This window comes from Carassius gibelio, chromosome A23 (assembly GCF_023724105.1).
Source record: "Carassius gibelio isolate Cgi1373 ecotype wild population from Czech Republic chromosome A23, carGib1.2-hapl.c, whole genome shotgun sequence".
Lineage (NCBI taxonomy): Eukaryota > Metazoa > Chordata > Actinopteri > Cypriniformes > Cyprinidae > Carassius > Carassius gibelio.
Genome location: NC_068393.1, coordinates 4602863 through 4617747, shown reverse-complemented (window position 1 = coordinate 4617747; position 14885 = coordinate 4602863). Strand labels below are relative to the sequence as shown.

General features: G+C 36.8%; 1 protein-coding gene across 2 annotated transcripts in view; it reads left to right on the top strand.

Annotated features, from left to right (window-relative positions):
* The first annotated feature begins 4152 nt into the window (after positions 1-4152).
* The window catches only part of LOC127944475 (pleckstrin homology domain-containing family G member 1-like), a 47522-nt gene continuing 36789 nt past the window's right edge, over positions 4153-14885 (top strand). Inside the window, exons 1-2 of one of the 2 annotated variants that reach the window (XM_052540422.1) lie at positions 4153-4347; positions 4464-4659. Coding sequence is in view for 1 of the 2 variants with exons in the window: in XM_052540421.1 (XP_052396381.1) it covers positions 13447-13456 (10 nt within the window). In the remaining variant the exon portion in view is untranslated. Of the gene's footprint in view, positions 4348-4463; positions 4660-13197; positions 13457-14885 lie in introns of those variants that run through there. The other variant, XM_052540421.1, reaches the window with a different exon arrangement.

Genomic DNA, 14885 nt, shown 5'->3' with positions numbered 1-14885 from the left:
GAGCACACTATGGGTTCACTGCGAAGTGACCCTGATGCAAATTTAGGCTTAACTCACCCCCAAAAATATTTACACTGTCTGAATTGTTCATACCCTTCTGGTCTCTGTTTCAAGCCCAGTCTTGTCTGGTCTGCAACAATGATAGATTTTAACATTTGCATAGCAGAACCATTTAGTGTTTTCATTGGCACTGAATGGTGGTTTCCCCCACTACAATGGACACGCACTGTTAGCAGTCTTAATATTTAATCTATACGTGCATATTAAATATTGTGATATATTAGGGGTCTTGGCAATAATGGGTCCCCTGTATCCCTCCTGCAGTACCGCTAGTTATGCTACTGTTGAGATCTCGCCTGGAAGAAACAGGTGATATTAAAGAGATGATGATTTCATGCTCTGTAAAACAATAGCTCCAAAATGAAACAAAATACACAAAAGATATAAGATCAGAATGAGCATAAGGCTGTTTTATGTGCAGAACAGAGAGAGATGACTCACAGGTTCACCATCTGCGTCACACACACATACACACACACACACCCTGCATGTCTGCACAGCATGCACTGTTACAGCAGATTTGCCTGCAGCAGTTCACCATTTTGATCTGCGTATTACAGGACTCAGTCCAGGATATCAATTATGCTAAATCTGCAGTCACAGATGAGCTGTATCTCTAAAGCATGTGTAAGCAAATATTTACACTTAAAACAGTAAGGAGATCCACCAGTAAAACTGGATAATGTCTATAATTGAGCCCCTTCAGAAGAAAGGCCCAGTGTTTTTGGCAATGCTTACTAAATAAACACATTCTTCAGATGTCCTGGCTGATGAATTTTTCATGATTTCCATGATCATACTTGAGGGTGGGCTCTTCTGACTTGAGTCAGTATATAACCCCCTTGACAAACCACCCATAACACTATAGGAGCCATCTATCAATCTGGCAACCACGTGCATACAACATCCTGGCATCAATGTGGTGACATCACTCAGATTTACAGTACTGTTAAATGTTAGTCCTGTTTTTGGGAGAAGTTCTGTTGACAGTAGAAGTCTGTAAATACAGAGAATGAATGCTTTAGTTCATCTGATGTCTGTTTGTCACTCAGTTTGCTGTGACAAGACATTCTTTACATTCAGAGATATTCATACTTTTAGTTTAGCAAACATCTGGACCCTGTTAGTGCCTTGTGAGTGTGTATACATGTCTAAAAGCAGTTTCGACACAGATAACCCTTCATTAGTCAGACATGTGTTCTCCTGTTTAATGGTTTTGGTCGTCCAGCCAACAATGAAAACAGAAAACCAAGCCCAAATCAATTACAGAGTTTCTCTCTCTTCATATTTTCACATTTCTGATTTGTTAGGACAGGGAGAGACTTGTATTCTCTATTTTCATTTCAAAAATATTTTATCCGAAAGATCAGAGCATGGCATACCATAATTGTTCACAATGTAGAAAGAAAAAAAGCAATTATTTATTTATCGTAGTGTGTGATAAAAACTTCTGTTTTTCTGTTTCACAACTCAAAAGTCTTCCTTTATTTGAAAATGAGCTGCATGATTTTTCTGAACATTCTAAACATTCAAGTGTCAAACATGTGATAACATATTAACTTTTTAAACAACACTTCTTGAATGATCATAATCTAGGAACCCACCCATATCTGGAAATATCATAGATTTTGGGATGGACTCATTTGACTTAGTAAGCAATCACCCTCAACAACCAAGCAACTCGCTAAGAGCCACTTAGCTACTTCGTCCATTTTTGTATGTACATCACTCACATTTTCTTTAGAAAACATATATAAACAAACATTTAAAAAATAACAAAAAGTTATTACCTCTATGCTCAAGCAATCTTTGAAAGAGCATCCAACCAGAAAACCCCACTGCAGTGTGCATTGATACAAAGACTTTTGACTTCAGTTATATTTGGCTTGTATTTGAGAGAGTGTGGTTTTAGCTCTAATACCAAACACATGGGATCCCAATACTGGCTTACCCACGCCATTTTTAAAAGTGTGTGTTAAAAACCCACCATCTATTTCTGCCTTTGTGCCTAATAATTAGCTTTTTATGTGTCCTCTGTGTGTAGCTCCTGTGCATGTGTTTTATTCAGAATCATAATGTATAACAGCAAGATTGTGAAGGGTTAATTTTTTTATAAATAGTTTTGAGGTCATACTATCATCAGTATCCATCAATTGAGGTCTTTTCACAATTAGGTCACATCCTGTTTGCTTCCCAATCTCCAGAAATCTGGAGCAGGAAGCGGGGAGCTTCCCAATGCAATGTGAATGTGCTGTTGTGCTAGTCACCTGCTCTGTAAACTGAGCGCTCCTGCTCACTGCTGATTGGCTCTCGAGAGTCTTTCTGATGTGTAATCACTGAGTCACTCAGTGGATCATAGCCAATCAGGAGAATAACATAACTTTGATCTCATCACAATGGCCTAGTATCCAATGTTTGTTTTAACAAGCCAGTCACTGACAAATGTTACCAGTGGACAGTTGAGTTCATCTAAATAACCAAAAATTTCCAATTGGTAAAGAGCAACATTGTGCCAGTGTCTAAGATATCTTGACTAAAACACCATGCCTGAAACAGCTGTGATTCAATTTGTTCTGAAGCCAATAGGGGCGCAATTGTAGTATACGCTATTATAGGGATTTGACAAACGACCTATACGGGCGTATTGGTTGGAGGACAGGTTGGATACACTGGTTTTGCATACATATGATACGCATCTACCCCACAACCCTAAACCTACCCATCGCGTATCCTATGCACGCCAAAGTCTATTTTTGCGTATACCACGAGTTTTCATATTTATTTGGCATACTATTTATACTCACTTTCATGCGATCAGGTTAGCTGATCAGACTTTCACTGGAGCCTGGGGAGAAGAGACAGAAGAATACAGTATGAGCTTAATCTGGAGTTAAAGCTCACCTCTGTCATAAGACTGATCATGTTCGGTTATTGTTATTGCTTATTAAATGGTACAATTGATTCAGATAAATTGCTGATGTCTATAATCACTTATGTCCTTAAAATATGAAAAAGAAAAGAAAAGAAACAAACAAATGTATTGTAAGTTGAGTTGCACTTTATTTTACAATCCTGTTCCGCATGTACACTATATGTACGTATTATTACAATTACAGTAACTGGGTAATAACTATGTACTAACCCTGAACCTGCCCCTAAACCTACCCTTAACCCATGTAGTTACCCTATACTACCCTATAAGTACACTGTAAGTGTGTGTACTGTGAAATAAAGAGTAACCACTAGTTGCTTCTAAGTATGCATATTAGTAGCATATTGGCTGTTCATTAGTACTTATAAAGCACTTATAGTACTTAAAAAGCAAGGTACTGTATAATACCAAAACATAACTACTACAACACCTACCTTACTTACTATCAATAAGCAGCATATTAGGAATTTAGTGAGGGAAACCTCATGGTTAATAGAGAATAAGTGTTCCCTTATCTAAAGTGTTACCATAAAAAGATGCCATTAAAAAGACATTATTAAAAATAATCTGATTATTCACAGGAAGCTGTATGATTAAGTTTGTTTGTTTGTTTATTAGCTGTATGTTTCTTATGTAGAGTGTGCCAGATGTCACAATCTCACACAGACTCAAACAGTGTTGCCCCTGTGTGCCATGGCTTTTTTACAAGGCCATTTATTATTGTTTCTGCTCCATTGTATCTTTTGCAATGAATAAGGTCAAAAATACAGTTGGTGTATGTGTTTTATTAAAAACCAAAGTGTGATGGAAACACTTCAGTCTCAGGAAGCAGGAACGACCGTTGGACTCTACTGAGGGACTTTCCTCAAGAGTGTGCAACAATTATTGAAACAATGCCCATAACATTGTTTTGGGTCTCATACAGTTTCACCGATTTCCTCTGGTGACGTTAGTGTGTTTACGTGTGTGTGCGAGGTAAAGTTTCTTCTTCTTCTTCTTCTGTTGACTGAAGGTCAACCAAGAGTCTGGTTCCTACAGTTACACCCTGAGTGTGTGTGTGTGTGTGTGTTTTCAAAGCATTAGCCCCAGTCTGAGCACTGAGCAGAAATCCCATCTCTATGTCTATCTCAGTCCACTTTCAGATCTATTTCTGGGTGTGTAGCCTCTTTAAAGTGACCCAGTTGTGTGTACGTGTTTAGAGCGGAGGACGGGTTGCCCTTGGCTCGCTTCTCGATTTCTTAACCACTCTGTTTCCCTCCAACTTTCTCTCAAACTCTTTCTTTTGTTCCAGCAATCTTGTACATTTTGCATTGCCTCCAGCATTAACTGTGATCCAGTTACTGCATCCACGGAATGTGAGTGAGTGTGTGTGTGTGTGTGTGTGTGTCTTGTGATGGTGCATCAGGAGAAAGATCATCAGATATATGTGCTCTCTCTCTCTCTCTCTCTCTCTCTCTCTCTGATCTCACAGAGGTGTGGATCCGGTGGACGCTCATCCTGACTTTGACAGTCAGTCTCAGACTGCGTGTGTGTTTGTGTGTGTCAGACAGCAAGCAAGACTGCTCGAGCCTACGGACATGGAATTAAACGTCCGAAGGATTTTATTCTCAAGAAAACTGTGTGAATCTCACCGAAGGACAGGAAACAGTGGCAAAGCTGTTTGAAAGGTGAGTTTATGGCTGCTATTCATTCATTTATAATAGGAATGAATTGTATGTAGACTCAAGGTTTAGTGACCACAGCCAATATTGTTTTTGACGCTTGTCCTGATGGATGTACGACAGGATATATGATGTTCATATTTACCAGGTTCTTGTTCTGACCATGTTCTGTATTTGTAGGAGTATTTTTGTTGTTTTATTTGTGTAGACTGAGGCACTGTGGCAATACTGAGCTTTAATGAGTCATTTAGAAAGCTTTTTATATCATAAAATTACTTATGAACATCCAATTCCATGCACACAATGCATATTAATGATTTTGCACATTTACTGAGGATAATGTTTGAAATCAATGGAAATAAATGAAGTCTAGAGCACAACAAAATAAAGCATATCATTATATTCGTCATATATTTTCAGAAAACAAATCTAAATATCTAATTTATCTTGCTTTAATCATGTTTAAATGTTTTTAAGGGTAAACTAAATAATGGTAGTTGTTTAAGACAAAATGTTTGTCTAGTAATAACTCTGTCTACTGAGTTTTTATGGTTGTGTGTTCTAGATTTGGACGTGAATTTATTTGGTCCGCAATATTTACATGATAAAATACTGGAAATGTGCTGATGTCATTATGGGAGTGTATAAATGTGCTGCCTTATTTAAAGTGATCCGCTAGATGGACACACAGTCAGTGTCAAATTGTTGTATATTTAGATTTTTCATCAGGACACACACACACACACATACACAAATCCATGTTAGTCAGAGGAAGACCATTTCCACCTCCTGTTGACTGCTCACCCAGTGTGATCATGAGGCCAAACAACACTTCCTCCATCTCACACACACACACACACACACACACACACACACACACACACACACAATGACCCCTAAAACACAAACCTATTTTATGCATGGCTACCAAAGGAACAAATCATGTTAAATTGCCATTAAGCATTAATTTGAATAGATGTTTTGAAATGTTGTGACAAGAGAGACAGGAAGCTAGACCAGCTTATTTAATTGGACAGTTTACTGAATGCAGTATAAACGCAGTGTGTGTGTCTGTAGTTGTTTTGCTATACTCTAAGGGCCAGATTTGTGAAGATCCTTCTGTGTGTTTGTGTAGGGTGTGTGTGGTGGGGGCTTTTGACATGTTTTATGGATTTTGGTCAGGGATGATAGCTTTCATGTATCAACAAAAATACCTCTAACTTTCACACAGACACAAACACACACCGATGCTACCTTACAGAGAGGGAATACCTACTTACTTGGGTGAACTTTGCAGCTGGAATAACAAATACTAACACACACACACCTGAGCATAATCTTGCAAACAGAAACAGAAAGAAAAACACATATACAGTCAACTGCTGTAATGTAGTGAATTGTAGCACTTATAAAAGCACCTGACGGTAATCACGCGCAAGCGTTAGTTCTGGCAGGTCACGTTACGAGCTTGCATCACCTGACTCTCAGCTGATCCCCATCTATAGGAATACAGCACCTATCTAAGCATCCATATATAAAGTCCCTCAGTATTATCAGCAGTTTTCACATTGCATTCCCCACTCCATCCCAAACGCCTCCTCTTGTCAGTCAGGATTCAGCCTTCTGATGCTGCTTTGAATCAGGTTCACTGTAAATGTGAACATTCAATTAATGAACTTTACTGATATCTGCAAACATTCATGTTGGATCTGTTCTGTTTACCCTGGGGGCTGCATGGATGCACAGGGAGATCTTGCCCAGAACCGAAAAATACCATCAATCCAAACCATATGTTTAATCATAGTGGTCGTGACAAAATATATTTATGCATTTAGCAGACACTTTTATCTAAAGAAACTTACAGTGCATTCAGACTAACAGTTTTTACCTAACATGTGTTCCCTGGGAATCGAACCCACAACCTTGTGCTGCTAATGCAATGCTCTATCACATGAGGCACAGGAACATAATTCGTGAATGCAAATTTACAAGCAGTGTAACTTGTATTTGCCCATATACTACATTGTGAGAGCAGAGCGTTTTCCTCCTCTCTTTCTTTCTGTCCTTCTTTGAGAAGGAGTGCGAGAGTGAGGGACCCACTCGTTTATTAACGATGTTCTTTTGTGTGGGCCGTCCCGCCCCTCACGTCCCCGCTGCAGGGCCTGCCACCGAACCTGTTGTCATAACAACTGCTGTCTTCCTGGCCACCCCCACACTCTCTGTATTGTGTGTGTTTTACTCTGATATAAAAAGTGCAGTCCTTATATTGCTACGCTTATTATTTAATTATTACAGTATTTGGTGATGCAAATAATAACAAGTACACGATGGTAGGGATGTCCTCAGTTAACACTACACAAGTGTGATCTACACCTGTAAGGAGAATGAAGAGGTGAATGGGTGCATGTGTGTTTGTGTGAAAAACTGGGGGTTTTGTTCAGTTTGTTTGAGTGATCGGGGATTAAACTGCAGTTTCAAACTCTGAAACGTTGAATGGGGCTGGATTTGTGTGTGTGAGAGAGACTTTAATCCATCAATTCTAACTGACAACAAGCACTTTAAGCTTATGCTACAATGCAGTACACACACACACACACACAAGCACACTCCTGCAAAACATAACTATACTGACGGTAATCTAAATTTGTGACATAATCAAACATGTATGTATAAATGTGTGTTTTGGGGTGGGGGTTACACTAGAACTCATTAAAAGGTATTGTCACTTTCACAGCTGATTATCATATTGTGTAAATAGCTGTGTGTTTGTTAGGCGTTCAGTGTGAGTGTGTTTAAGGTGTGTTAGAGTCACTTGTACTAGCATGTCTGTTGTCTCCTTGTGAAAATGTGTCCAAAGAGAATTAGTCTCTTTTCAACTCAAGGCAATTCTAAATCAATTCAAAGCCACAAATCTGAGTACTTCACACTTACTAATTACCAAGTGAGATGCTGAACAGACACAGACGTCTGTATAATACTTGAGATGAGTACAGACAATGATGTGCTGCTGATGTTTGCGTGTTTTCCAAGACTCAAAGGCTCATTCATACCTTCCTTCCATTGCTCATTCATCACTTGTGTTCATTTGACAGTTTGTGCAATGTATTAGTACTTGTTTGTTTGCTTGCTTATTAGTTAGTTTCTAATCATATGCACACCCATGCACCACGTGTGTGTGTGTGTGTGTGTGTGTGTGTGTGTATAATATAAATAGGAAAATTTATAAAGAAATTGGTTCGAAGTTCATTACCCATAGCAGACCTATACAGGTGGAGCTGGGGAGGTGGAGGCTTTCTGACAGTAAAGAAACCCTCCACCTCCCCCAGCTAAATAGCATGTCATATATCCTATCTGTGCGGCAGCAGTATGTCTTATATGCTCACAGCAGTTTGTCTGTGGATGCATTGGCAGAAGCAGCAGCAATAATTAACAGCAGTAGCATTTCTAACAGTTCTGTTCTGCCGAAACCTAATACATCAACACTGCCATATCCACCGGTCCATTATCATGATGAACTATTCTGAGAGTTGTTATGATAGAAATATTGAAAATGTTTTATATTTTTTTATTGATTTAAAAAAAATAATAAAAATAATTAAAAACATATCTTAAAATGTATATATTTTTGCTGTATGAGTTTAGTTGATTTATTCGTTTACTGCTCATTTGTGTGCGTGCTCATTTATTCACTCATTCATACATTAGTTAAATTATAAGCAATAAGTAGTTAGTTAGCTAGATAGCTAGATTGTTGGTTCATTGGTACCTTAGTTTCTTTGTTCATTCATATTAATAGTTAATTCATAATTTGTGTGTGTGTGTGTGTTTATTCCTTCATTTATTCATTTTCATCATGACATCTAATTTGATATCTAGACAATTAGATATAATGAATGAACTAAAATAACTAGCAGGTGAAAGGTGTATGATTGAATCAGGCATGTTAGAGGAAAGGAATCAATCTCCCTCACTGAAAGTGTGTGAGCAAGGTGCTGTGGTGTATCGTTGTTTCAGACGCCTCCTCTCAAATGAGAACAGAGGGGGGGGGCAGTCTTTATGTGGGGTTGTTCTCAGCTATTGATCAGTCCTGAACCCCCTGCTACTGTTCCACACACACACACACACACAGAGGGAGAGAGAGAGAGAGAGAGAGAGTGTTTGTGTGTGTGTGTGTGTGTTGGGACGGTCAGCATGCTGTGAACCTGCTGGATAACTTGAGAAATTTGGAACATGCTATAATTTTCTCTCTTTCTGTCTCATACTTCGGCTCTGTACCAAAAACTATTGAGCTGCCTAGGTAGATAATATTTTAAGCCATCTTAATAAGTGTCAGTCTAAGGCATAGACTGTATAAAGACATGGATGTAGTGTCCGTGACGTCACCCGTAGACTCCTGAAGTGTGTTTTTGAAGCCTAAAGTGTGCAGAGTGAGCTGTCGCCATCTTGGCAGCGCGTCACCGCGAGACTCTCTTAGAGATGCTTAGCACTTGTTGGCCCTTTTGCCTTCTGTCTTGACCTTCTTGGTCAAATAGCCCTTGATGCCTTCAGTGTGACTCTACAATTGTCATAGTCATGAAAATAAAGAAAACTCTGGAAGGTGTGTCCAAACTCTTGGTCTGTACTGTATATATAATTTATAACTTACATTGAAAACACTAGAGCTGAAAATATATTTATGTACTTAACATGTGTTTTAGTATTTTAGTCATATACGAAAATAAGCGTACTTTACAGCACAACAAAATATTAGAACAATGATTTAAAAGTATTTTGATAAATTTCATTAATAAATAATTACCAAACATCACATAGTGCTTAGCTAGAAATAAGAGATAATGTGCTTGTTAATTTTTACTAATGTACAGATCATTATTTTATGTAAAGTATGATGCTTACAAATCTCATTTAACTTACAATTATACATATTATGATATCAGGCACTTTTAAAAATCTTTAAAAGTCAAATGATTTTGACAAATGGTTTACAATGATTTAATGCTTCATTAATAAATAACTAACAAACATTATATAAGGTTTAACTGATCTTTAGTTAATGCTTATAAATGTCATTAAACTTTCCATTCATCCGATCGTGCACATAAAAAAAAAAAAAAAATCTACAAATAATTTTAACAGAAATAGTACAATCATGACAAGCTTATGTTCTTTTGAATGCTAACAAATGAAATTAAAGTTCAAATATTACCTAATGCTCATTTTTACATTTACAAATGTTGTGAAAAAAAGAGTTTAATCAGTTTTAGTAGTTATAAATGTACTATTCACTGAACTATTCATGTTAACATGTTATTCATTAACTCATAATCACAGTCTGTAAAGGTCATATATTTGGTCTTCGTTTGATGTGTAGACTTCTACTGTTTTCACATCATAACAAATCATTTATTAATCATTTATTCATGTTTTTGCAGTGACCAATCTAAAGTGTAAACTGTTCATCATTTGCAAATGTTTATAAATGTTTAGTCATCATTTATTATCTTTATGAGCATTGGACTTTTAGCTACTATAACAATGGTTGTGTAAAGAGTGGTTAGTTGTGTTTATGTAAATGCTTCTTAAAGACCCAACAGTGTAATTTGAGTGTAATTTTGGTGCAAAATATGCTTTTTTATGCAAACATTGAAATATAACTCTACACTTTTGACCCCTAACCCAACCCTTAAACTTACTCAATACCACCAAACCCTAAACGTACCCGTATCACACCTCAGTAGCAGCAAATGTGTTGTACATTAACAAAAGCTTTTAATCATTGAATTTCAAGAAATGTGTGACCGTATGAATTAAAAGTTGCATGACATTTGTAAGCATTGTAAATTAATTATATGTTGATCGTTAGTTAATGTTTAATAGGTTTAGTAAACAGTAACCAGCACATTATCTCAAGTTTATGTGAACAGAGCTGTAAATTACTTGAAAATTTTAATCCGTTACTGATTCCAAATTACATTACGAAAATTGTAGTCAGTAACATAATTACATTACACATTTTAGCCAATATAATTCGACTACTTTTAGATTACTTTTGACCTAATTAGTTTATCATATTGATTTAAATAGGATAATATCATATAATATTGATATAAAAATGCAGAGAAAACAATATGTATTACATTTATTTTTATTATTATAATGAAGTGCACTGAACATTACATCCTGTCAAGGATTCCCAAACTGGGGCGAGTGAAGGAACTGCAGGAAGTTCAAAGGTTTAATGAAAAGCTAATAATTAAATCATAAAACTGTAAAATTAAAACAAATTATAATAACAAAAATGTAAATAAAACACTTACGAAAAAATTTATAAACAATTAAATGTTTACCTGCATGTCATGTAACCATTAACCAACATCAGAGAACCATGAACATGCAAATGTGATTTAATTATTAACAAATTAAATTAAATTAAATTAAATTAAATTAAATTAAATTAAATTAAAATCTCAAAACTTTTTTTGAGATTTTAATTTAATTTAATTTAATTTAATTTAAAATATTTTTCTTTTCTTTTTTTTAGATTTTAATGTAATAGATTAATAATTATATCACATGTGCATGTTCATGGTTCTCTGATGTTGGTTAGTGGTTATATATAAAGTTTGGGAATCCCTGCATAACTTTACATTTAAATAAGAAATAGCGTGAATTTGTGTTTTTTAATGTGTTTGAAAGACAAAAGCCTTCCATAGACACAGTAATACATGGTGAAATATATACTGAGTGAGAGCCTAATTCAAATACAAATTAATGTGTTAGTTGATGCCATGTTGAAATGTTGAGAAAACACTTCTTAAAATTAAAATGATTTTTGTACATCGTTGTAAATCAGTAGTCAAATGCTGTGTGGTCTCTTAATTGTCTGTGTATCTACAGTGACTGGTCTTTGTGTGAATGTCCACAAAACTGGAAGACTTTCTGAATATATATAAGTGGGTAGACTATCTTACAAAGGAACATTTAAAAGATTGAAAACAAGGAATTAGGGAGAATCGATGATGTGTATAATATGTGTAATCAATTATAAAGTTACTGTAGTTCGATTACGAGTATTTTAAAATATAATTTACTCTAATTACAAGTACTTCATTTTTGTAATCAACGGTACATTGACTGAACTGCTGTGAAGAGAGGCTTGAATCAAGGGCAATCATCGCCAATGACGCCATTACGTCGAGCGCAAAAGAACCGGTGAACCGTTTTCTTCAACCGGTTTATTGAATCAAACTGTCCGAAAGAACTACTGGTGATCCGAACACCAATGCAAACGGTTCTTGACTCGTGAACGAGTCAATGTTTTGTTCGTTATCTGGCTCGGCTCGGTGTTCATCTTCAGTTCTCTCTTCACAGCAGTTCAGTCAGTGTACTGTTTGAGTAAATGAATTACTCCGGGATATTGGTTTGTTTGAACTCAGAGGGAGTGTCAGCCACATTAAAAAAGTTAACAGCTTAAGTCATTTGTGGATTAATGCGTATTGGAGAAGCGAACCGATTAAAATGACTCAGTTCGATTTGGTGAACTGGTTCAAGAAGATCCGGTTACATCGAATGATTCGTTCGTGAACCAGATATAACAAACTGCTCTGTGAACTCCCTCACACAGACACGGAAGAGAAGACACTGCTGAATAAAGTCGCTGTTTTTGCTATTTTTGGACCAAAATGTATTTTCGATGCTTCAAAAAATTCCAACGGACCCTCTGATGTCACATGGACTACTTTGATGATGTTTTTCTTACCTTTCTGGACATGGACAGTATACCGTACACACAGCTTCAATGGAGGGACTGAGAGCTCTCGGACTAAATCTGAAATATCTTAAACTGTGTTCTGAAGATGAACAGAGGTTTTATGGGTTTGGAACGACATTAGGGTAAGTTATTAATGACATAATTTTCATTTTTGGGTGAACTGTCCCTTTAAGTTTGAGTGTTTATTTGTTAAGTTTGAGTGTTTACAATTGTTGTGTGTGCTGTGTTTTTAGCATTATTAAAGTAATGTTAATACCAAATATTGTAGATATGAACAGTGTATAATGTGTCTTGTGTGTGTCACAAGAAGAGTACCATTTAGTCGCTGCCTATGTAGAGTGTTCAACATCACTCACTTATGAAGTTCCTGAAGCAGAGACTGTCAGAAGTTCATCACCGGCAAAAATCTTTTGCAATTAACCATCTGTCCATGAGCAGTGAGCATGTCACAGAAAACAAAGACTTAGCCTGATGAAAGGAATCTTTCACATTTCCCCAAATCTGTCTCAGACAGCCAGAATCAAGCAGCCTTATACAGCCTCACCAGTGCCACGGTGTTGTGCCACAATACAAATACTTAAAATAAGTCACATGATGTAAAATAACACAATAAATTAATAAACAATGTAGGTAAAAAAACATGGAAACATTTCCTGGAGCTCATAGGAAGTTAAAAGAGAAAGTGAGAGAGTAATGTGGTATTGTGTTGCAGTGGGAGAGGGAGGAGCCACAGGGAGGGAGATTTGGGAAGAGACTCTAGAAGTGCTCAGTGTGTGAGTGACAGGCAGACCATCAGGACCGCTGTGGTGCAGCCCAGAGCTTATGTGTGTGTGAACCCAGGATTTACTGAACGTGTGTGTGTGTGTGCAGTATCATTCACACTGACGGAGCTATCCCGTGTGTCTCAGGGAGAATGTAAAGTGAATTGAAGGATTAGAGGACTGTGTTGTGTGTGTGTGTGTGTGTGTGGCACTGATCTGAAATACTAAGTGGATATGTGATCAAATCTGGATCGAGCTGCAATGCCTACGGGTAAGAAATCACATTTGCATGAGACATCATAAACAATTGATAAACAAGTCTATGTTGTTAATAGTAATAGGTTAGTATGTTTCATTGTACTTTTGTGTACACTTGGTTTCTTCGTACAGAATCTCACCATTAAAGGTGTCTTTATGTCTTCTAAAGTCATATCAGCTCTCGAAAGTTTCCTGTCAGTGTGTGTGTGGCAACATTTGAACACTTCTCTGACTGATGTGTTTAAACTGCCCGAGCACTGCTGTCAGGGCACTCTCTGTTTAACTAAATGTAAGCATGTGTGTGTTGGCAAGTTGTGAACTGAGAGTATTTATTTGGCTTGGTTTGTGCTGGTGGGCTCGTGTACCAAACAGAAGTCCTCTACACAACCAATAATACATAGTTCTTTTAAAGGGTAGGGTTTGGCTTCATTGGGGTCATTATAACTAGATTGAAATAGCTAAGTAGATGTGTGTGTTGTTGTGAGCATGTGTTTGCATAAGATTTTGCATTAATATCAATAGTATTACACTGTACAATTAATAAATATTTGTAAATAAAACAGATTGTTGTAGTATGTTTCAGTCTTTTTACATCAGATGTTCATGTTTAATTCAGTGTTACTTGTGAAATGGGTCAGCAGTTTCTAAAGTCACCCTTACACATATTTATTTTCTGTGTGTACTGAAAGGGTATATTTCAGTTATGTTGTTGTGAGGAAACCTTTGGCTCTCTGTTGCTCTCCCCCATTCCTGACCTAAATTAGTCTCCCATGGGTTGAGGGTTGAGGGGGGATAATAACAGTTTAGAGTCTGCTTTAGACAATACCAGCACCCCCTCAGGACATCTGTCCCTAAAGTAATACGCCCCCCAGGACGCAACCCAGCTGGAGAGAGCGAGAAAGAGTTTGAAGCGTGTGTTTGAAAGATGGCGTGGTGAAAACCTGTCAGAACTTATTTGCAGATTACAATTACTTGTTTCAAAAGTTCAAAAAGCAGTCGTCCTTGGAGGTTTTACCCTGGTTTACTTCTGTAAACTGTTCATTTAAGTGTGCACCTTTCTACCTTATTTACACATAAAAGGTTCAATGTAGGGAACATATTACTGCTTTAAGGTACTAATGTGCACCATTTGGGGGTGGATAAGGTAGAAATTAATCGTTTTTAGGGTACTGCCGCATTGATAATCTGTTGTACCCAGGTTTAGGTTTCTCTGCCTTAGTGAAATCTAATATGTGGTAACACTGGGGCTCCGTATGTGTGGTGTGTATATATTAGTATGTTCATTCATGCAGGTTAAGTCGCTTTGTCATGTCTTATTCTTTAAATGCATTCGGTAATTTGGTTGTTTTTTTAAATGCACATCATGCTATACATGTGTAATAAACTATGTGTATGTTATATGATACATATGAAGATGAAAAATGAATCATTTATGCTAATGG